Raw genomic sequence first — 22,806 nt, 5'->3', positions numbered from 1 at the left:
AATAAGAACTCAAATGAAGTTTGAATGATAGAATAAAGCGAAACAAGATTCATTCTTTCCTCTCCTAAGTGGAAGGAATTGAACTCAAAAAAATAATACAATAAAACCTAGAGTGTCTAATGGAATAATGGAGGCGTCTAATAGGTGAATGTCTAAAATAAAATTCTAATAATTGCTCGGAACTTATACCACGTTACAATGAATGTCTAGCCTCCTATTTATAGAATTATAACTAGGTTTAATTAAGGAGATAATCATAAAAAATTATAAACAAATAATATATCTAATTAATTCAAGTAATCATCTTTTTCTTCAGCTGATTTATCCTTGAAAAATATCTCGCTCTTGATTTTTCTATCTCTTATCTTCAATTTTTGCAATTTTTCATTTTAGAACTTTCTATTGATTTTGGGTCTCTGGAGCTCTTGCCAGAATAACCTATTTTGGCTGAAAAATCATAAAAAAATTCATTAAAAATAACTAAAACATAAAATTCTACCTAAGACAAAGTAAAAAATAAATTTAAAGCTAATTTGATTTAAAACAAAGTCTAAAGTTAACTAAAATTCCAAATAAGCGTCACAAAATATATATCAAAATCCGATAAATTTGATGTTTATTAGAGGATAAAACAAAATTTATGAGACACACTTTACATGCAAAAGACAACACCTTGTGTTTCCAAAGAGACAATTTTTTTGAGAGTTTATCTAAGGTTTTCGAGTAGATTCTAGCCTACGGTTTGCAACTATAGGGACTCCTAGATAAACAAAAGGAAGAGACAATAACTTGCAATTCAAAAAATTGGCATACCTTTCGATTAGCCCACTATCACCACTAATGATCCCATAGTTGTTTTTGAAAAAGTTTACTTTAAAGCCGAAGACTAACTCAAAACATCTAAGCATACACTTTATAGCCACCACATTAGAAAAGTACACCTCTCTAATGAAGATAGTATCATCTACATATTGGAGTAAATTCACTTTCACCCCTTCCTCTCCTACTAAGTAGCTAGTTAATACATTCTTGTCAATGTCTTCTTTCATCAATCTACACAATCAATTTGCCACAATATTGAACAAAAAGAGTGCAATTGGATCTCCTTGTCTCAACCCTTTTGTTACCTCAAACTCACTTGTAAGGTTCCCATTAACCAACACCAACACCTTACTACTCACCAAGCAACCTCTAATCCACCTAATCCATTTTTCATGAAAACTCAACCTTAAACATGTAAAGAACTCCCAATTCACTGAGTCATACACTTTTTCATAGCCAAAAAGAGTGCACTTCTTCTTCCTTTTAGCCTCCTCCACTACTTCATTAGACCCAATCCATTTTTCATGAAAACCTAACCTTCCAAGCATGTAAAGTAAGAACACCTAATTCATCGAATCATACATGTTTTCATGAATCTACATCATAATGCTTGTATGTCTATGAGAATGTTTGCAAATGTGTTATTGTACATCATAACTTATTTATTTTATTATGTTTGGTAATCTCTTCTCCACTCCGAGAAAAGTAAAAACTTTTCTCATGCTTTTCTCTCCCAACTCCCATTTTCAAGTTTTGCATTTTCTTCAAGTGGTTGATGATAGATTATAGTGCATAATTTTGACATTTTGACGGAAGAAATATAGTATCATAGTAATGTCATTAGTAGCAAATAGGAAGAAGCAAACAATTCTTCTTCATCATTGTTGATTCCTTGTCCCACCATGACTGAGAGGCAAGAGTAGGAGAGATGTGAGCAAGATGATAGGAAGTCTTCATCAACTTTAATACTTCCATTGCTATTTTGGATTTTAGAATATGAATGAATTTTTCTTAATCAAATAATGTTAGTTATATACTTATATATAATAGATATATATAATTTTGAATTTTTTAATATATATCTGGTCAACCTGGATCAATTACTAGCCCACCGGTTGAACCACTGATCCACTACCTTGACCGGATCAATAAGACCATATTTCATAACTTTGGTTACAATATAGTAGAAAACATTTTTAGAAATACTTAAATATATTTTAATTCTTTCAATATTGTCTAATTTTAGTCCTTTTAGAAAAAAATTGTTACTTTTAGGTCTTTAACATGTTTTTAGTGTTTTTTAGTCCTTGCTATTGACTTTAATAAGGTTAGTGTTGATATGATTAATAGAGTGAACAATATTAATTAAGATGATTAATGTGATAAAAAATATTTTGCATTAATATAATTATATTATTTTTAGATGTGTAATTCTATTAAGTATTTTATATAAATAAGGTAATTATATATGATTTAATTTTATAATTTATTTATAATTATATTTTTTAAATTTTAATATTTGTTAATTTATATTTCTTAAATTAACAAATGGGAGGTTGAGGAGTAGAATCACTGAATGAGTCATGACTCATGATGGCATATAACCCTCGTCCAACCAGCTAGTTTTTATGGAGTGGGTTGGGTTATCTGTACCTTTACGGTGTAGGTGGGTAATATATGATAGTGGGGTGACATAATGTTAATATCACATTGAACTAACAAGTTAACAACTCTAGCTTAAATTAATATATATTTCTGCCTTACGTCAAAGTCAAGTAGATGACCAATGAGTTTTTCCACTGTTTAATTTTGGGTTAGTTTATTAGCCAAATTTGGATCAGTTAGTTTTGAACAGAGAAGCAGTAGCATGTTAGGTAAGTACAATATACTGTTGCTACAATAATTAATTATTAATTTCGATGTTGAATTTTCTTAAAATAATTTGTAGAATAATGTTTTGAAATGGTTAGAATTTATTATATATCAATGTCAATGTCATAGCTGCGCAGAAGTGAGACTAATCCTCTTTGCTAAGAATTGAAATTGTCATCTAACATTTAAGCTGTTATACAAGTTTGAAGCTAGGTAGGGCCCCAACTTTCCCTCATTCCTTTCCGTCAATTATCTCCACTTCCAAAGCCAAAAGTGTTGCTAATTTCGCAAACAAAGGGAACAAATTGACCCCTTATAATTATAATATTTTTTTTACAACAATATATAAAATTAGAATAGTTAAACGTTAGATTCTCATGAAAAAAAACTCGCTAAAAAAATAAAAGATTCTCATGTAAATTTGAATTTATAAAGTCTGTTTTTTTATGTGAATGTATAAAGTCTGGTTTATAACTCTGAAAAAGAAAATTCAAAAATTATAATTTATTAAAATAAATTATATAATTTATCAAATCCTATATTATAAATTTAAGTTCTCATTTTTAAACACGAAGAAATTTCTTACTATACATTCTTTCTTTCTATGACATGTAAACTTAATCTTATTTAGCACTTACTTTTATATTATTTAAAAATTTCTATTTTCTTTCCTTTTAGGATTTCAAATTCTTGAATACAGTATTTGATTACTTCTAATTTGAAATTTTAGGTTAACTTATTTTTTTCTTAAATCTTAACTATCTATATTCTAAAATTAATTTTTAAAGTATTTTTTTTAAAAAAATTTGGTTACAAAACTTTGTTACTTATGTATATATGCCGTATTCACAAGATTTGGACCACTTGGCTACTAAAAATCAAGTATATATGCTTAAATAGTTAAATTTGCTTCGTTAAATTTTTACATTTTATTTTAATAATATTAACAGAAACATGTAAAATGATCAAGTCGCTTCACTAAATTTTACATTTTATTAGCACAAGGGATGTAAAATAAATCTTGTTTGATTCCTTCAATTGGGTTTGTTTGTGATTCTATAACAATAAACTATTGGGTTTATCTTCATGCATCCAATAGAAATTCTTTTACACTCAATATAATTTTTAAAATTTCAACTTTATCTTTATTTATTTCTTCTTTTTCTTTGGTTTGTTGTGTTTTTTTTCTTCATACATCATTCCCCGTTTTGGGTGAGCTCCTCCTTTGTTGTTGTGGTTGGTTTGATCGAGGTGCATTGACACGGTGGTTCGTTTGTAATTTGTGATTGTCGTCATGGTGGGTGTTTCAGTGCAATTGCCGAGGAGGTAAGTTTTTTCATTTGCAACTTAAAGTTGAATCTGTACAAATCCGTAATAAACACATAGATTGACAATTCGTATGAAACTTATGGATTGACAATCCGTATAAAATTTACGAATTGTCAATCCGTATAAAACTTATGGATTGTCAATCCATAAGTTTTATACGAATTAACAATCCATATGACTCATATGGATTGACAAACCATAAGTTTCATATGGATTGACAATCCATAAGAATCATAAGGATTGACAATCTATAAGGTTTATATGGATTGTCAATCTTTATGAATCATACAGCTGACAATTCGTATAACCTATTTTTTTAAATTAAATAAATTTTATTTTGAATGTTTTTTTTTATAAATTTAGTTATATTTTTAATATATTTGCGTAACTATTATTACATTAGGTAGTTTATGAAAGTGTATAAAATATGAAAATTTAGATATAAATTTTCATATATATGCTTATCAATTTCAATGTAATATTAGTGTATGCAGTAAAAAAATAATAAAATTGTGTGATAGTACATATTAAAAAATATATATTGATATATCGACATACTTATCTAGTGTAAAAGTTTTTAAAATAAATTTTAATATGGAAGTTTTTTAAAATAAATAAATTTATTTGTAAATAATCAAAATTATGGATGGTGTTTTTAGGTGTTGTTAGTTTGTTATTGATTTTTTTTTAATGTTTTGTTAAGATGAACGAAGATCAATGGATATATGACAATATAATGTCTGAAAAAGTTAATATGAATGAAGACAATGGACATGAACCCAGTGTTTTGAAAATATTGATTGTTCTTATGCTTTGAATACTTGTCAGGTATTCATATGATTTTTTTATTTTGTTAAAATAAGTAAATGAATGTTCCTTGAAAACTAAACATGTATTATCCCTTTTGTTGGTGTTTGCCACCCATGATGATGTTTTGCATTTGGCTCGCTCTGTTGCGTATGATATTGGTTTTGTGGCAGTGATAATGAGGTTAGACACAAATACTAGAAAGAACGAAAGCATCTCATATGTTTTAATTGGTTGTGAGAGGAGTGGAAAATATAGAGCATACAAGAAAGATTTAGTATGAACAGTGAATGTTAGTAGAAACTATGTGTGTCCCTTTAAGCTGTGAGTGAAACCGGTGTAGGGAGGTGAAGGGTGGATGGTGAAGTTAATATGTGAGACTCATAATCATGCATTGGCTAAGTCATTCATTGGACATCCATATGGTGGTGGATTGACTGAGGATGAGAAGATTATTATTGGTGATATGATAAAGTCAATGGTCAAACCAAATAATATTCTTCTAACTTTGAAGGAGCACAATGCCAATAGTTGTACAACAATGAAGCAAATATACAATGCAAGATATGCATATTGTTTTTCTATAAGAGGTAGTAATAGTGAAATGCAATAACTGATGAAGCTTCTTGAACGCGAACAGTATATTTATTGGCATAGACTGAGAATGAAGATGTTGTACGTGATATATTTTGGGGTCATCCAAATGCAGTGAAATTAATCAATGTCTATAATTTGGTATTTCTCTTAGATAATACCTACAAAACAAACAGATACAGGCTGTCTTTACTTGACATTGTTGGTGTGACACCTACTGGGATGACATTTTTAGCTGCATTTATCTATTTGGAGGGAGAACATATAAACAATGTTGTTTGAGCTCTGTAACGATTTTGAGGTATTTTTCTTAGACATGATGCAATCCCTCAAGTTATTGTTATCGACAGAGATTCAACATTGATGAATGTAGTGAAAACTATTTTCCTTGAGGCAACTAACTTGTTGTATCAGTCTCACATTGATAAGAATGTGAAGGAAAAATGTAAAATTCTTGTGAGTCAAAAAAATGCATGGGATTATGTTAGGGAAGCATGAAGGAGTCTGGTGGATTGTCCTTCTGAGCAAGAGTTCGATGACTGTCTTATGAATTTTGAAATTGCTTGCTTATCATGGCCAATGTTTATTGACTATGTCAAACATACATGGTTGATTCCCCACAAGCAAAGATTTGTTAAAGCCTGGACGAATAAGGTGATGCATCTAGGAAACAAAACAACTAATAGGTATGAAAATTGTAAATGTAAATTAGTTTAAATAACAACACATCAATGAATAAAAATAATTATTTGTGTTTTTCAAATGCAGGGTTGAGTCTGCATATTGGACCTTAAAGAGACTACTGCAGAATAGCCTTGGAGACCTATGTAGTGTTTAGGAAGCCATGAACAACATGATCACTTTGCAACGCACTGAAATTAAGACATCTTTTGAGACAAACACACATGTGGTTGGACATGTTTTTAAATTTATCTTATACTAGAGATTGATGTAAATCATGAAGATTTTGATGATGTGAAGAAGAATTAAGAATTTGCTTGAGAAAGGGGGAGAATGTAAATCATGTAAGCTTTGATGGTGTTAAGAAGAAACCACATGTTTGTCATCATCAAAAAGGGGGAGAATGGGAATGTATGTATACATGATTTTGATGATGTCAAATGAAGAATCAAACAAGGCTCATTTTGATTCAAGATTAATACAATATTGTTTCAACAAACAAAGCCTTGATTCAAGATTTCTTCAAGATCAAGCCTTGCCTCACAATGAAAGGTTTCAAGTCATTCAAGGCACATGTAATCGATTACCAATACATGTAATCGATTACCAAAGGTTTGAAAGTGTGTAATCAATCACACATCATATGTAATCGATTACCAGAGACTCTGAACGTTGGGAATTCAAATTTTAAATGAACGGTCACAAATGTTCAAGAAAAACAACTGTGTAATCGATTACACTAATTCTGTAATCGATTACCAAAGAGGATTTTCAATGAATATCGCCAACAGTCACATCTTATCATTTGGATTTTGAGTGACCATTAAAGACCTATATATATGTGTGACTTGGGACGAAATTGAAGAGAGAGTTTTGATTGATTAAAAATGTTTTATCCTCTCAAAAGATAAAGAGAGAGTTTTGCTTGGCAAAAATGTCTTATCCTCTCAAAAGAAAATGAGAGATTCCAAGAAAACTTCATTGTCAAATGCTCTCTCAAAAGAAATCCTTGGCCAAACACTTGCAAAATCTATAAGGATTCTTACATGATCTTCATTGTAATATTCTTCTCTTGAAGAGAGAATTCTTCTTCCATTCTTCTTACTCAATGAAATTGATTAAGGGACCGAGGGTCTCTTGAGTTGTAAGGATTCCTGAACACAAGGGATGGGTTGTCCCTGTGTGGTTCAGAAGTTATAAATGGATTTTTACAAAGATAGTGAAAATCTCAAGTGGGTTGCTTGAGTACTGGACGTAGGCACGGGTTGTGGCCGAACCAGTATAAAACTGTGTTTGCATTCTCTCTTCCCTTATCTCATTAATGTTATTGTAATCAATTTTGTCTTGCATGTTTAAAGAACATTATTAAATTGATTGTTGTTGCTTCTTCTGCATTCTAAGCATATCCCTCTTAAGTTATTGAGGCCACAAGGTCCAACAATTGATTGACACGATATTAAGGTATGCATTAAACCAGATTGATGCTGAGTTTGAGCAAGTAAGTTATGCTGGCATTAACAGTTCTCATTGTGGATGTATAATGAGAACTACTCATGGTCTTCCATGTGCATGTAAGCTAGCTAGATATGTTTTTGGTAGCATACCACTTGACAAAATCCATATGTTTTGGCGGAGGCTAAGTTTTTCAGATCAAGGTTTATCTGAGCCCAGAGTCTACATAACCGAAGAGATAAAACCCATATCCAAGCAGTTTGAGGAGCTTGATGTCTGTGGCAAAGTGACTCTAAAGAGTAAACTTCGAGAAATTACCTACCCTGCTCTAAATTATATGTGCGCTCCTCCTGAAAAGGTCAAAACAAAAGGTACTCAAAAGAAATAGATCACCAAACAGCAAAGATCAACAAAGTGTGATCCATCTTATTGGGAGTGTGTGGATGCATTACATTTTGTGCAAAATAGTAATTCTTCAGTGAAACGTTGTACATCATTATCTGAACAACCAAAACCAAAGCGGAAGATGCCAATGTTGGATCAATTTCATCTATGCATTCATGATTTCATTGAAAACATTGTCGATGTTAAAGCTGATGGTAATTGTGTATATCGTGCAATTGCTGCCTTATTAGGTATGAGTGAAGATTCATGATCTTTGGTTCGTAACCATTTGCTGAAAGAACTTGTACAATGGCCTGATAAGTATATACACCTACTTGGTGGCATAGACAGATACGAGGATTTAAAGCGGTCACTACTTGTTGATGGATTGCCTATGGTATATAAGTGTTTTGGTACGTATTCATGGATTTTTATTAAATAATACTGATTAAAATTGTTACGTGCAGGTTACCATGGATAAATGGATGAATATTACCAATATGGGTTATGTGATTGCATCAAGGTATAACATTATCCTTGTTTCTCTTTCTCTCCAACAAAGCATGACATTTTTTCCTCTTAGAAGTCAACCACCGAGAGATACTTCTATATATCACATTATATGTATTGGTTATGTGTATGACAATCATTTTGTTCGGGTATAACAATAACCATCCTGTTTGTTCATTTTTTATTATAACATGTGTTATGAACATTTGAATGTGTATTTGTTTATGTAATAGGTATTTCTAAGAGATGGTTGTCCCTTGCCACCAATAACTTTGTTATGGTCAACACATTGTCATTATCAAGCAAAACGATGACCTCTTCCTTGTATTAGTAGAATGCACCGGCATACCAATTTTATGAGGTTGACCACACAATATGTTGATTTAGGAGAAGATTGAACCTTTTGTTATTGTTTGGACAATGTTTCTAAATTACATAGTTGTGACAACATGGATAATGCATGTAATGTTGTAATTAACAGGTCTTTGAATGGACATTCATATAATTATTTTTGTTACGCCTTCATGAGCTGTTGAAATATTCATATTACAAAAAGGCAGGTTTACTAAAGATAAAAGGAAGAATAAGTGGTCTAAGTTTGCAAGCAAAAACTACTATAATTTAATCACTTACCAGGTACGGTACGTGTGCCGGAAAAATAACTTGTTGTGTTAGGATTTATGGTTAATGGTTTAAGTGGTTTAGGGTCTAGGAGGTTTATGGTTTACGAGGTTTAGGATTTAGGGTTTACTTATTTTAGGGTTTAGGTTTACAGGTGAGAGTTTATGGTTGATATATTTAGAGTTTAGGGTTTACTTTTTTAGGGTTCAAGGTTTATATGCTAGGGTTTATGGTTGATATATTTTAGTGGTTAGGGTTTACTTATTTTAGTTTTAGGGGTTTACAAGTTTTAGTGTTTAGGGTTTTCTATTTTTAAGGTTTAGGGTGTACTTATGTTAGTGTTTGGAGTTTACTTATTTTAGTGTTTAGGTTAACTTGTTTAGGGTTTACTTATTTTAGAGTTTAGGGTAACTAGTTTTAGGGTTTTGGGTATACTTATTTTAGTGTTTGGTGTTGACTTGTTTTAGGTTTTAGGGTTTACTCGTTTTAGTGTTTAGGATAACTTGTTTTAGGGTTTAGTTATTTTAGTCTTTATGGTAACTTGTTTTAGGGTTTAGGGTTTACATGGTTTAGTTTTTAGGGTTAATGTAGTTAGCCGAAGAACATAATAACAAAATATCATATAAACACAAATGAAATTCATAGTGATAATATTCATACTGAGTCAAATAATAAAAATATTAAATACTTTTCTATCATATTGCATACAAATATCCTGTAGTACTCAGTCTATCGCAACTCTCTTCATCGTTGTCCATATCATCTTTGTTCTATGTAGTCTTCCGTCATCTGGACCGACCATAAATAGTTCCTTGGTTAGTGACAATCCTAGCTATTGTTAGACAGTTCTCAATCAGAGTGTATGCATCAGTTCCAGCAGTGACCATCCTCATGTTGATCATGTGTTCCAAACTTTCTGCTATCTTTGATCAAGCAGCCTACCACATTGGCAACAAAGTCAAAAACAATTAATGGAAGCATGACACAAAAAATCACTAATAGTGAATTAAAAATATATTATATCATTGCATGTCGAGGCATGTCTGCATCGGCAGCCGCAGGTGCAGGTGGTTGTGGCATAGCTATTGAGTGAACAAGCAACACAGGTGGATCTGGCAAGGTTATCAGACTCACGATTCTACGTAGAATCGTGGAGGCTCCATAAACTCGACTTGTAGAATCATAAGAGTTTACTCAAATAAAAAAATATATTAATATTCTTTTATATAAAATCATAAGTAAATTTTCTGAACAAACAAAACATAAGTTTTTTATCCCAGCCTATATTTCTAGTTTCAGCCTCATGCTACCTTAACCATCTCAAAGAAGGCTAATTTCTAGTCGTATTTTGTTGCTTGTTCTTTCATCATACCTGCAAATATTTATATTTGGCCCCTGCTATTGGTCAAGATTCTTGACAGACAAGTTCTTTTTAGGGATGTGAACAAGCAGATATTCTGACAAGTAGCTTGTTGAGATTTTGGTTCTGCTTTAGTAAAAGAGTTGAACTGCCATGTATAAAGGTCATTCAAACGGAGATGTTATGCATACTTTGGCTTATTTATAGTAAAAGAGCTTAACTGCCATGTATAAAGGTCATTCAAAATTGCCAAAGTAAAATAAAAATACAAGTGAGCTGAAACTAGAGACGTTCTGCATACTTCAAAATTGCCAAAGTAAAATAGCTGAATTGCCCTGCATTGTGGTGTGTTCCAACATGTATTGATTTTATTAAAAAATAAAAGTGAAACATGTATGTTTCACTATATGTAGTGTGTGTACTAGTACTGGAACCATAACAACACCAGTGCAAACAAGTTGATTATGGTGGGCTGACTGCCATATCAATGCTTCTTAGCTGATGTTGGAATTTATGAGGATGGCAAAAGGAAATAATTTTAAGTTCCAAAGTAGTAGGAATACAAATCCATTTACTAACACCTACGATTAGAGAATTCACATATGTATTTGATTATGAACAAAGATAATCACACAAAAATCATTAAAATCGAATGCATCTAAGCAGCAAAACAAAAAAAAGGATAGAAGCAAATATAGACGTCAAGCATCAATCATGTTACAGTCTCTTAATATATTACTGCAGATCTGTTTCTATTTTTACCCGGAAAACAGGCATAGATTTTTGTTGAATAGCCAACATACATCTTAAATAAATCTAGATTTGATAATCAAATTGATTCTGGCTGCTAAACTGGACAGAGTGACAGAACCGTTCTTAACCAGGGAAATAGAGATTTCTAGCTGCATAAACAGAGTTGAAACATTGGAAAACTTTACTTTTGTCCCCTTATTGTTGTCAAATAATCTAGTAATATTAAGAAAAAAACTCTGATTCATTAGGGGATTTGCTTAAGAGAGATCTTATCTTATAATTAACAACCAACAAAATGAAAGAACAGGGAGATAAAAAAGTACATTAAGCTGAAGGGAATTTGCATTGACTGAAGCACATTAAGCCATTCATTCAAAACATCCTTTGGGAAGATACACAATCAATACATGCTTTTCTGTTATATACTTAATATGGAATAAAAAAAAGTAAAGGCTAGCAGATGAAACAGGAACTGCTCATTACTAAAATGCTCACTGTTAGGTCAACAGTAAAAAAACTGAAAACCCAAGACCTCACAGTGGATGATGCACAATCAACCAGAGACATCTAACAACTCATTAGAAGCCTTGCAGTTGCAGGGGAAGGGAGCACCACAACGCGAGTTAGGTCATGAAAGGAGAGGAGAATTTACCTTAGCGTTGTGACGTGAAGCAAGGCTTGTTGCACGAATGAGGACCAACGAGGTCGCAACGACGACGGAGGACAGAGGACCAACGACGATGAGGACCGTGACTGAGGGCCAACGATGACGATGTGAGTGAGGACTTTCAAAGCAGAACTCGAACAAGGTGAGGTGAGTAGCTCAACTTCAGCACAACACAAAGTCGCAAGTAAGGTAGTAGCTCAGCTTCAAAACAACACCGTTTCGTAATTTTCGTAAACCCGCGAACTTGTAACAGACTTGCGAGTCTACCTAAACTCGCCCGAGTCTGCGCTAAATCGAACGAGTCTACTCCGATTTTGATTCTACTTCTGATTCAACTCGTTGACCCTTGGTGGAATCGTAAAATCGTACGATTTCACGAGTTAAAGCACGAGTTTAACAACCATGGGATCTGGTACAATAAATGTATCATCATGCACCACATGTGGATGTCTAGGAGGCTCCCCAAACTATGGCGAACTCATGAAGGAGTGAGATATCTTATAGAACCACTCCATGCAGTTTGCTGCATACTGAACAAGAGAACTACAAATCTGTCCAACTAATGCAAGGTATTCTGAAAACTGAAGCCATATATCGCCAATCTCCTTTGTGGACAAGGATGAAGTAGTAGGAAGTGGAGGAATGGTCTGAACATAACTAAATTGTCGCACTACCCTTTTTGGTTAGTGTCTGACAATAGATGAACCCCATATGAGATGTCCATAAAATAATGAAATGAATTCAAATTCTCTATATGCACGGTGATCACCATAAGGTATCCAACACACAAAATTTGACGTCAATCTATCCAAGCGCTTATGATACGTCATCACTGGTAATGTCTGCCCTGACTTCTAGCAACAAGCACGTGGTTTCCTCTTATGGTAATCCTCATCAGCAATAATGGATGCAATTGTAGGGAAATGCTTGTAGATCCAAGATTGCAGATATTAAAAAATACAAACAAAAATTCTAATCAATAACACATATAAAGTTCAAAACATATAATTGGAGGTAAAAATAATTATAATTACTTGTAATAGAGTGATATATCTTGCAAGATGTTTTGTCGTATGCTTGGATGCAACATTTAGATTGTCATACATATGGACTAGTGCAACCGCTCCCCATGAATAGCCTTCAGATTGGCTGAGGTCACAAAATGCGTCCAAGAATACCACAATGATGTATGTGTCACTCTTGTTAGCAAAAAGTGTGCAACCTACTAGATGCAATAAATATGCTTAAGCTACCAAGGTCTACTGTCTTGTGTCACATTTGCTACGATAAATGTCTCGCAACCAGGCTAGGCAAACATATGCCCTTCTGCATTGCTCAGTCTCATCTTTTGCTTCTTGTGTACTGACTTCAAGCAACTCAACTAACAAGTCAACAACTTCCTCTACATCAATAGCATCAAAGGTATGGAAGGTACCTGTAATCGGCAGATGTAATAAGGATGCCACATCATCGAGGGTTATAGTCAGCTCTCCTATTAGTAGATGAAAACTACTAGTTTCCTTGTGCCACCTCTCCACAAAAGCAGATAAAAGTGTCTTGCCACTTGTATCCAACGAACATGTAATAAGAGAACTTATTCCTGTAGTAGCCACTATGCCTTCAATCTCAGGTGCATGCCTTCCAAATTTCTCTACCTTCCTCCCATGAGAGGTCAACTTCAACTTAGTATGTTTCTGCAAATAATTAAAATTAATTAGGTAAATTAAAATGATAAATGATTATTCAAATATGATATAATTAAACAAATAACTACCTCTCCTGCTGAAACTCTGGTTGCCACACGATAAGCATAATTCGTCAACACTGATGTATCTTGGGGCCTACCTGAAAAACCCTCTGTATCAGCACCTACATGATCCGTAATTGGATTGTGAGACTCCTGATGAAACTCGTCAGCAACATCATCCACATTCTAAACATCCTTTGCAACAGTTGCAACTGCCCGTTCTTTACGTGCCGATGTTGTTGGCCTTCGACACTGAGGGGCTTCTTCCTCATTGTCACTAACCTGTCTACCTAAGGCTCTTCTTAAAATTGCCTAAAGTCCAACGCAATCCTCTGGTTCTAATCATAATCTACAAATTTAAACAGTAATAACAATTAATGTCATCATTTAAATAATAATTGAGTTTCATATTTGATAACAATTTTTTTTTTCCATTCTATTACTCAAAAACTAACTAACAAATTCACTAATAAATCTTCTAAAATCCTACTATATTATTAAATGTAGTATATCTTAACTAAGGTAATAAAAAATATTTAAATTAACATTAAATGAATAATCTAGCAAACTAAAATATACCATCAAAATCAAACTATAATTTAATTTAAAATATTTAATAAATTATTGTTTAATAATTCTTAAATAAATATTTAATTATTTTATAAATAACTATTTTAATAATTTTAAATATTTATAAATAAATGAAGAAATTAATTTTTATATTTTTATACTTCCAAGCACTATTTATACAAATATTTAATATTATTAATTTAATAATATTTATACAAATATATTAACAAAAAACATTTTTCATGTACAATATTACCTTTTCTTGGTTAACTAAATTCTAAAATATATACAGTATAAAAATTTGGAAATTTTCTTATTTAATTTTTTTATAAATAACTATTTTAAATATAAAATGTGTTAAAATAGTTATTTATAAACTAATTAAATTACAAAAAAATTTATACATTGATTTTTAAATAAAAAAATTCTTAAATAAATTATTTATTGAATAAAATATTATTTTAAAATAAACCAAAATAGATAATTAAATAAAGAAATATTTAAAATAAACAATAATAGTTATTTATAAAATAATTAAATAACAACAAAAATGAAACATTGATTTTTAGATGAACAAATTATTTAAATTAATAATTTGTTAATAATAGAATAATTTAAAATAAACAAACACACAATTAGGGAGATAGGGGTACTCATGACAACGACGACAGTGGGAGACGACACCACCAACAAGATGATCCATAGAATGGTGAAGATGAACGGTGGGGAGGGATGAATGGCGACGCAACACGGAGGTTGAATGCTGAAACACGAAGAAAGAGATAAGTGTATTTCAATTTTAAGTGAAAGATAATTTAACCGTTTCACTTTAATTGTTGAGTGTAGAAGAAAATCCTCTAGTGCTAGTGCAGGAAGAATTAACCTAAGCTATTTTTCTTATTTGTAGGAAAAAGAGTCCAAAGCTGGGCATTGGCCCATCAACTAAATCCTTAAGCATCACTAACAAACATTGAAAGGATGCGTTTCTAGCATATGTATGCCTAGCGAGTAGGAGTGCGCACGTGCTGCCAATAAGTCAGCAACAACAATTTTTATATCAACATGTCATGGTCCAATTATCTATATTCTATATCTATATACTATCTAATAAAAGAGAAGTCTCTAGAAAATTCTAAAATGCCCCTACCTAAGGCTGTGACACCTGTCCATTTCCTTGGTTTTTTGGTCTTTTAGCCTTTCCATTTCACACTCCCCTGCCTCTTACACGTGTCTGATTTCCTAGACTCTACACCTGCTCCCATTTGCTTCTTGCTTCTTTGGTTGGTTACGTGTCTAATTTACCACACTTTGCACCTGCTCCCATTTGCTTCTTGCTTCTTTGGGTGGTTACGTGTCTAATTTACCACACTTTGCACCTGCTCCCGTTTGCTTCTTGCTTCTTTGCGTGGTTAATCACTTCCATCTTTTCTGTTCTTCTTCATCTTTCTAGATACAAACGAGGTTTGCCTTCTCTTTCGGTGCTGTTTTCATGCATCCTTTCTTACATGCATGTTAGCTTATTGTTTTTCTCTGTTCATGGTACTTTTGTTGTTCTATTTTTTAATGGTAGCTTTGCTGTTGTATTTTCTTTTATAAATGTGTAACTTTTGACTTCCTATTATTTATGTTTTTCTCTTCTTCATTTTTCCAGATACAAACAAGGTTTGCCTTCTTTTTCGGTGCTGTTTTCATGTATGGTTTCTTACATGCATGTTAGATTTTTGCTTTTTTGTGTTGGACGAGGTTCGGCTTCTCTTTCAATGCTGTTTTCATGCATCCTTTCTTACATGCATGTTAGCTTATCATTTTTCTTTGTTATTTTTACCCCAAAAAGTTTCAATTTCTTAGAACAAGCGCAGAAAATAGACTAAAACAAATTCACGGGTACTTGAGATTCAACATTTTTACCCCTAAATTTGAAGTTTTTCATTTGTTTAGTCAATGTAGACATTAAAGCAAATGATATGCAGTACCAAAATCAATCTAAATCGTTATATTCTTCTTCTTGATAAGATGTTGTCTCTATTTAGTTTTATGGTGAATACTAATTTTGCTGATATAGAATAATGATATGTAGTACCAAAATCAATTTGAATCGTTATATTGTTCTTCTTGATAATATGCAGTAGCAAAATCAATTTGAATCGTTAATGATATGCAGTATCAAAATCAATTTGCTGATATAGAATACTTTTAATTTGAATACTAATTTTGCTGATATAAAATACTTTTAATTTTACAAGTAGCGAAAAAAAATTTCATCCTGTGATTCAAATTTCTTTTCTGAATATTGTCATTTTAATTTTGCAGGTTAATTTAGAATACCTTGGTAGAGTTGTGTTCAACACAAATGATGGGAACTGATTCACACACAACTATGATTGATGGCCTGGGTGTTGCTGGATGTGGAGTTTTGCCCCAAAAAGTTTCAATTTTTTAGAACAAGCACATTCACGGGTACTTGAGATTCAACATTTTCCCCCCTAAATTTCAAGTTTTTTATTTGTTTAGTCAATGTAGACATTAAACCAAATGATATACAATTCCAAAATTAAAATTTTGGGGATCCTTTTTTATTTGTTATATATGACAGTGAGACATTAGCTGATGTCAAATTGCGGATACAGAAAAAGTTACAAGTTCCAGATGTGGAGTTTTCAAAGGTATGTATGTATGTATGTGTTAATTCAATTATCTGCACTAGCACTACTTTTTAGGCCTTTTAAAGCTTGGTCAACTTTTTTTATGGGAGATTGATGCATATTTTACTAATTATGTTAAAATTTTGTTTTCTCTTATTCTACATTGTAGTTAAATTAAACTATTATGTGAAAGTCTGGTCCATCTGTGTTTCAGCCCTGCTTCAATTACTTTCTGGGTGTAGAGCTATCAAGGTTTTATTTCACAATTGATATATTTTTCCTTTTGTTGTTTGTCTTTCCAGTGGAGGTTTGCATTTGTGTTACATGGTCAATGGAATCTATTTAGGCAGTTTAACTTCTACATGATTAAGTTATTACAAATTTGCATTGTTTGATTTTTTAGAGAAGGGATATATATGGTGCTTGGGAGCAATATCTTGGATTGGAACACGATGACAGTGCTCCAAAAAGGTCCTATGCAGTCAACCAGGTAAATATTGAGGATTAGCTTCTTTCTTTCCTTTGGGGGATTGCCCAATGTAGCTGTTTAGGTGGTATATATGCACACACTATCGTTTACCCTAAAATGTAGATAAAAACAATAGAAAGTAAAAAGTGGTATTACTTTTTATGCATGGCTAATTAATTATATTTTGTTACATCTAAGCTATTAAGAAAATATAGAAACATAGAATTAGTTTTGAACCTGCAACCATAGATTTTCTGCAGCAATCAAAAACTAAATTGACCATATTTTTGCAATGTGATTCTAGGAACTTTTTGCCCAGTAATATAAAATGGACTTCTATGAAATGTGGCATATATGGATACGGTTGAATGGTTTTGGGTTTCTAGAATCTAAGTTGCATTGTGGGAAATATTTTGTTAACCCAAATCATCTTGAATGTATTCTAATTGATTACATGTATGAAATTAAACGCATTAAGGTCTACTCCCTTCGGTCTCAAATTTAAGGGAAAACACTATTTCGTGTTAACTAAGAAAGTTAGTTAACCACATTTAATTGCATCAATCTTAATTAATTCCACAACTTATTGTAAGTGTGTGACTATTGTAAGTATATATCATACAACAACATTTCTTCTTTTCCTCTCCCCATATGCTGTGGTTTGTGGCTTACAAAACTCCACAGTGACTGACAAATTAATGTTTCTTTTGTGATTGAGGCAGTATGTTGCATCATTGGCCCAAACCCTTATATATTACCAAGGAAAGCATGTAATGCATAGGGATTTCTTATTAACAAAAAAATTTTATATTGAGATCTACTTATTACAAAAAAAAAGTTTTTGATTTCTTATTTTGTAATTAATTTCTTCATGCAGGGTCCCAATGCATAGTGAAGCTAAAGGTTCATTCCACAAGATGTTGCAATCAAGATAAGGAAAAAAACTAACTGTAGAGTTGAGATATTAGACTTACAATTTATTTTCTTCCCTGATCCTTCTTATTTATTTTCTGATTTAAAAATAAACTTATAAACTACAAGTAAAATAGAGCCTACATAATAAATTGTTGCTTTTATAATTTCTTAGTTTGTTTGCTAATCAGGAAATAAATTGTTGCTTTGTTGAGTGGATGTGCAAGTTGAGGTGCAATATCAACAAAAGGTAACTCTTTTTTCTTTCATTTTCTGTCATTTTTATCATGGTTTTCTTTCTCTTATATGTTACAAATGACAGATATACATGACATTTCAATGCATGTGTAGAATAGGCTTAGAAACCTTATACCCAGAACTTAGATACTTCAACATTCCACTTTGCTATTGTATGTTTGGTTTCTTTGGGTTCCTTAAATAAAGGATGCATTTTGGGAAGTGTTTCATCTTTTGTAGATGTTAAGAAATCAAAATTTTAGTTGCTTATATTTTCCGAACTCATAAGAATGTCCTTATACTTATATTTTGGTTTTGTATTATTATTATTATTATTATTATTATTATTATTATTATTATGTAGGCTCTGTTCTTCTATAGTTTCTTAGTTTGTTTTCTAATCAGAAAAATAAATTATTGCTTCATTAGGTGGATGTGCAACTGGAGGTGCAATATCAACAAAAGGTAACTTTTGTCTTTCATTTTCTGTGATTTTTATCATGTTTTTCTTTCTCTCATATGTTTGGTTTCTTTGGGACAAATCATTATTTTCTATTGCTTATGATGAATGTCTAGGCTCTTCTATATTTAGTTTCCTTGCTCATACCTATAATGACTATCATATTTAGTACTCAAATGTTTTCTTTGCAGCTTTGTGCTAGCTGAACTCCATATTATCCACAACCATGGTTCATAATAGACTCTTGACATTTTGTTTATTGATTCCTAAAGGATCCTAGGGGTACTGGTCTATTGCTTTTTTTTAATAGGTAGCTTCTTTGGGAAATAACATTGTCATCCAAATTGCAGCGGAAAGCAGGCTTAAGATAAGTATTTTCATCCTGTTAGTTTAACTACATGTTTAACTTTTATGTCTAAACCTCCCACTATACATATCTTTGGAGTAGATTGCACTGCTATAGCACCTACTCCTTTAGCAGTTATTGTTCTTAATTGGACAATTTTTTTATGTCTAAGATTAGTATTTGTTTTTGTTTTTAATTCCTTCAATTTTCTTTAGTGGATTTCTTGATATTTTTTGTTGGACATTTTAGTGTAATTGATCTCTTTATTATGTTAAAATAAGAGTGCACGCTTGTTTTAATGTAATAACGAAATGTTCGGTTTAGGCAAATTTTGGAAATTATATGGAAGTGACTTTCAGGAAAAGGCAGTTTTTAAAAAAGATGAAACTTCCATCAACCGCCAAAAACCGCCTGTTCATCAACCGCCAAAAACCACCTGTTCTTTGATCATAAATAATCATTCTGGTTCAGAAAGCATAACGGGTGACAAAACATACAAGACCAAAACAAAACTCTAGAATTATAATCTTCTGATTTTATTCGATTGAACAATTTTGGTTGAACCCCGAAATTTGATTCAATCTGAAAGTGTTATACACGACTTCAGATTTATCCAGTATTATCTTGATTTTCAAATTAACCAACAAAAGATTGAATCAAATCTTTCGAGATGACGAACGATAGTTCGAAGATGACAAGCAAGTTTGCGAAGTTGGACAAGTTTGAAGGGCAGGATTTCAGAAAATGGCAGAAGAAGATGCACCTTCTCTTGACAACATTGAAGGTGGTGTATGTGCCGAGTACACCGATGCCGGTGTTTATGGAAGACGAAACTCTGGATCAAACAAGGAAGCGTTCGAAATGGGAGAACGACGATTACATTTGTCGTGGACACATTCTGAACGGTATGTCTGACTCTCTCTTTGATATTTATCAAAATGTTGAGTCTGCTAAGGAATTATGGGACTCTCTTGAATCCAAGTATATGGCAGAAGATGCCTCAAGTAACAAATTCTTAGTTAGTAATTTCTTTAATTATAAAATGATTGATTCGAGGCCTGTTATGGAACAATATAATGAACTGCTGCGAATTTTGGGTCAGTTTACTCAACATGATTTGAAAATGGATGAATCCATTGCAGTTTCATCTATAATTGATAAACTGCCTTCTTCTTGGAAAGACTTCAAGTATACCTTGAAACATAAGAAGGAAGAGTTGACTCTGGTTCAACTCGGTAGTCATTTCATGATTGAGGAGTCGCTGAGGGCTCAGGAAATTGACAAAGTCAATGATAAAAACGTAGCAGGTTCCTCTTCCGTTAATATGGTAGAGGAAAGTGGAACAGTTAAGCAAAATTACAATGCTAAAGGTAACAAACGAAAATTTCAAGGAAATAAGAACAAAGGTCCAAACAAACAGACAAAATTTTCATGTTGGAAGTGTGGGAAACCTGGTCATTTAAAGAGGGATTGCCGGGTGTTCAAAGGAAAGAACAAGGCTGGTCCAAGTGGGTCTAATGATCCTGAAAAGCAACAAGATCAGATTGTAGGGAATAATTTTAATTCAAATACGAATTAAAATTATGTATCACTAATATCTGATGCATTCTATGTGCAGGATGATGACGTTGCTTGGTGGTTTGATTCAGGAGCAACAAGCCATGTGTGCAAAGATCGTCGTTGGTTCAAGGAATTTAGACCAATCGATGATGGCTCTATTGTGAAGATGGGCAATGTTGCAACTGAACCAATCCTAGGATTAGGTTGTGTGAATTTAGTTTTCACTTCCGGAAAAAGTTTGTATTTGGATAATGTCTTATTTGTACCTGGTATTCGTAAGAACTTATTGTCTGGTATGGTTTTAAATAATTGTGGTTTCAAGCAAGTACTTGAAAGTGACAAGTACATCTTGTCAAGACATGGTTCGTTTGTTGGATTTGGTTATCGTTGTAATGGAATGTTTAAATTAAACATTAATGTTCCTTTTGTTCATGAATCTGTTTGTATGGCCTCGTGTAGTTCTATAACTAATATGACAAAATCAGAAATTTGGCATGCTAGATTAGGACATGTTCATTACAAAAGATTAAAAGATATGTCAAAAACAAGTATGATTCCTCCTTTTGATATGAACATTGAAAAATGCAAAACTTGCATGTTGACCAAGATCACTAGGAAACCTTTTAAGGATGTTAAAAGTGAGACTAAAGTCTTAGACCTTATTCATAGTGATTTGTGTGATTTGCATGCTACTCCATCATTAGGTCATAAAAATATCTTGTTACTTTTATTGATGATGCATCAAGGTATTGTTATGTATATTTATTAAATACAAAAGATGAAGCTCTTGATAAATTTAAAATTTATAAGAAAGAGGTAGAACTTCATCCAAATGGGCTAATCAAAACTCTTCGTACGGATAGGGGAGGTGAGTATTATGATCCGGTTTATTTTCAATCTACTGGAATAATACATCAAACTATAGCTCCCTATACACCACAACAGAATGGTGTAGCCGAAAGGAAGAATAGAACCTTGAAAGAAATGGTGAATTCCATGTTATCCTATTCGGGTTTAAGTGAAGGATTTTGGGGTGAGGCTATGTTGACAGCCTGTTACTTGTTGAACCGAATTCCTAACAAAAGGAATAAGGTTACCCCATATGAACTTTGGCACAAAAAGACACCAAATTTGAGTTATCTCAAAATTTGGGGATGTAGGGCTGTAGTCAGGCTTACAGAACCTAAAAGGAAAACCATAGGTGAAAGAGGTATAGATTGTATATTTATTGGATATGCTGAACATTCTAAAGCATATAGATTCTATGTGCTAGAATCTAATGATTCTGTTGCTGTGAACTCGGTTATAGAGTCACGGGATGCTATCTTTGATGAACAAAGGTTTACATCTATACCTAGGCCAAAGGACATGAATTCCATGTCGAAAGTCTTAGTTAATATTGAGGATATACCTTCAACTAGTACTAAAACTAGAAAGAGTACGAGAGTAAGAAAGGCTAAGTCATTTGGTGATGACTTTCAATTCTATTTGGTTGAAGGGTCAAGGAATGATATTGAATTTCAATATCAATATTGCCTTAATGTTGAGGAAGACCCAAAGACTTTTAGTGAAGCAATGGCTTCAAGGGATGTTGTATTCTGGAAAGAAGCAATTCAAAGTGAGATGGATTCCATCATGCAAAATAATACCTGGAAATTGGTTGACTTACCTCTTGGATGTAAGCCATTAGGATGTAAGATGATCTTTAGGAGAAAGATGAAAGTGGATGGTACTGTTGACAAGTACAAAGCCAGATTGGTTATCCAAGGCTTTAGGCAAAAGGAGGGTATTGATTTTTTTGATACATATGCTCCTGTTGCTAGGATATCCACTATTAGACTGTTGTTAGCACTTGCTGCTATCCACAATCTGGTGATTCACCAAATGGATGTGAAAGCTGCATTCTTAAATGGTGAATTGGATGAAGAGGTATACATGAAACAACCTGAAGGGTTTGTTATGCCAGGAAATGAAAATAAGGTGTGTAAACTGATGAAATCTCTTAATGGCT

At 32.4% G+C, this 22,806-nt stretch overlaps 2 protein-coding genes across 2 annotated transcripts in view; one reads left to right on the top strand and one right to left on the bottom strand.

The window, feature by feature from the left end:
- Positions 1 to 13,111: 13,111 nt before the first annotated feature.
- Positions 13,112 to 13,871, bottom strand: LOC102666779 (protein MAIN-LIKE 1-like). The gene is made up of 3 exons (XM_006598440.1): positions 13,827 to 13,871; positions 13,627 to 13,752; positions 13,112 to 13,546 (listed from the first exon to the last, which is right to left on the bottom strand). Exons 1-3 carry the CDS (start codon positions 13,869 to 13,871, stop codon positions 13,112 to 13,114), a joined length of 606 nt encoding a protein of 201 aa, XP_006598503.1.
- A 2,651-nt stretch (positions 13,872 to 16,522) lies between these two features.
- The window catches only part of LOC112999608 (uncharacterized), a 30,449-nt gene continuing 24,165 nt past the window's right edge, over positions 16,523 to 22,806 (top strand). The window contains exons 1-5 of the mRNA XM_026125930.1: positions 16,523 to 16,594; positions 16,797 to 16,832; positions 17,215 to 17,301; positions 18,384 to 18,442; positions 21,956 to 22,473. Coding sequence (XP_025981715.1) covers positions 16,523 to 16,594; positions 16,797 to 16,832; positions 17,215 to 17,301; positions 18,384 to 18,442; positions 21,956 to 22,473 — 772 coding nt within the window. The remainder of the gene's footprint in view (positions 16,595 to 16,796; positions 16,833 to 17,214; positions 17,302 to 18,383; positions 18,443 to 21,955; positions 22,474 to 22,806) is intronic.

Source organism: Glycine max, chromosome 15 (assembly GCF_000004515.6).
Source record: "Glycine max cultivar Williams 82 chromosome 15, Glycine_max_v4.0, whole genome shotgun sequence".
Lineage (NCBI taxonomy): Eukaryota > Viridiplantae > Streptophyta > Magnoliopsida > Fabales > Fabaceae > Glycine > Glycine max.
The sequence above is the reverse complement of the archived record's forward strand: the minus strand, read 5'-3'. Positions and strand labels throughout refer to the sequence as shown.

Coding starts and splice junctions, on each gene's coding strand:
- LOC102666779 (XM_006598440.1), bottom strand. CDS start 13,871: ATGAGGAAGAAGCCCCTCAGTGTCGAAGGCCAACAACATCGGCAC. Junction 13,753..13,826: donor AAGGCCAACAACATCGGCAC/GTAAAGAACGGG, acceptor GAGTTTCATCAG/GAGTCTCACAATCCAATTAC. Junction 13,547..13,626: donor CCAGAGTTTCAGCAGGAGAG/GTAGTTATTTGT, acceptor AATTATTTGCAG/AAACATACTAAGTTGAAGTT.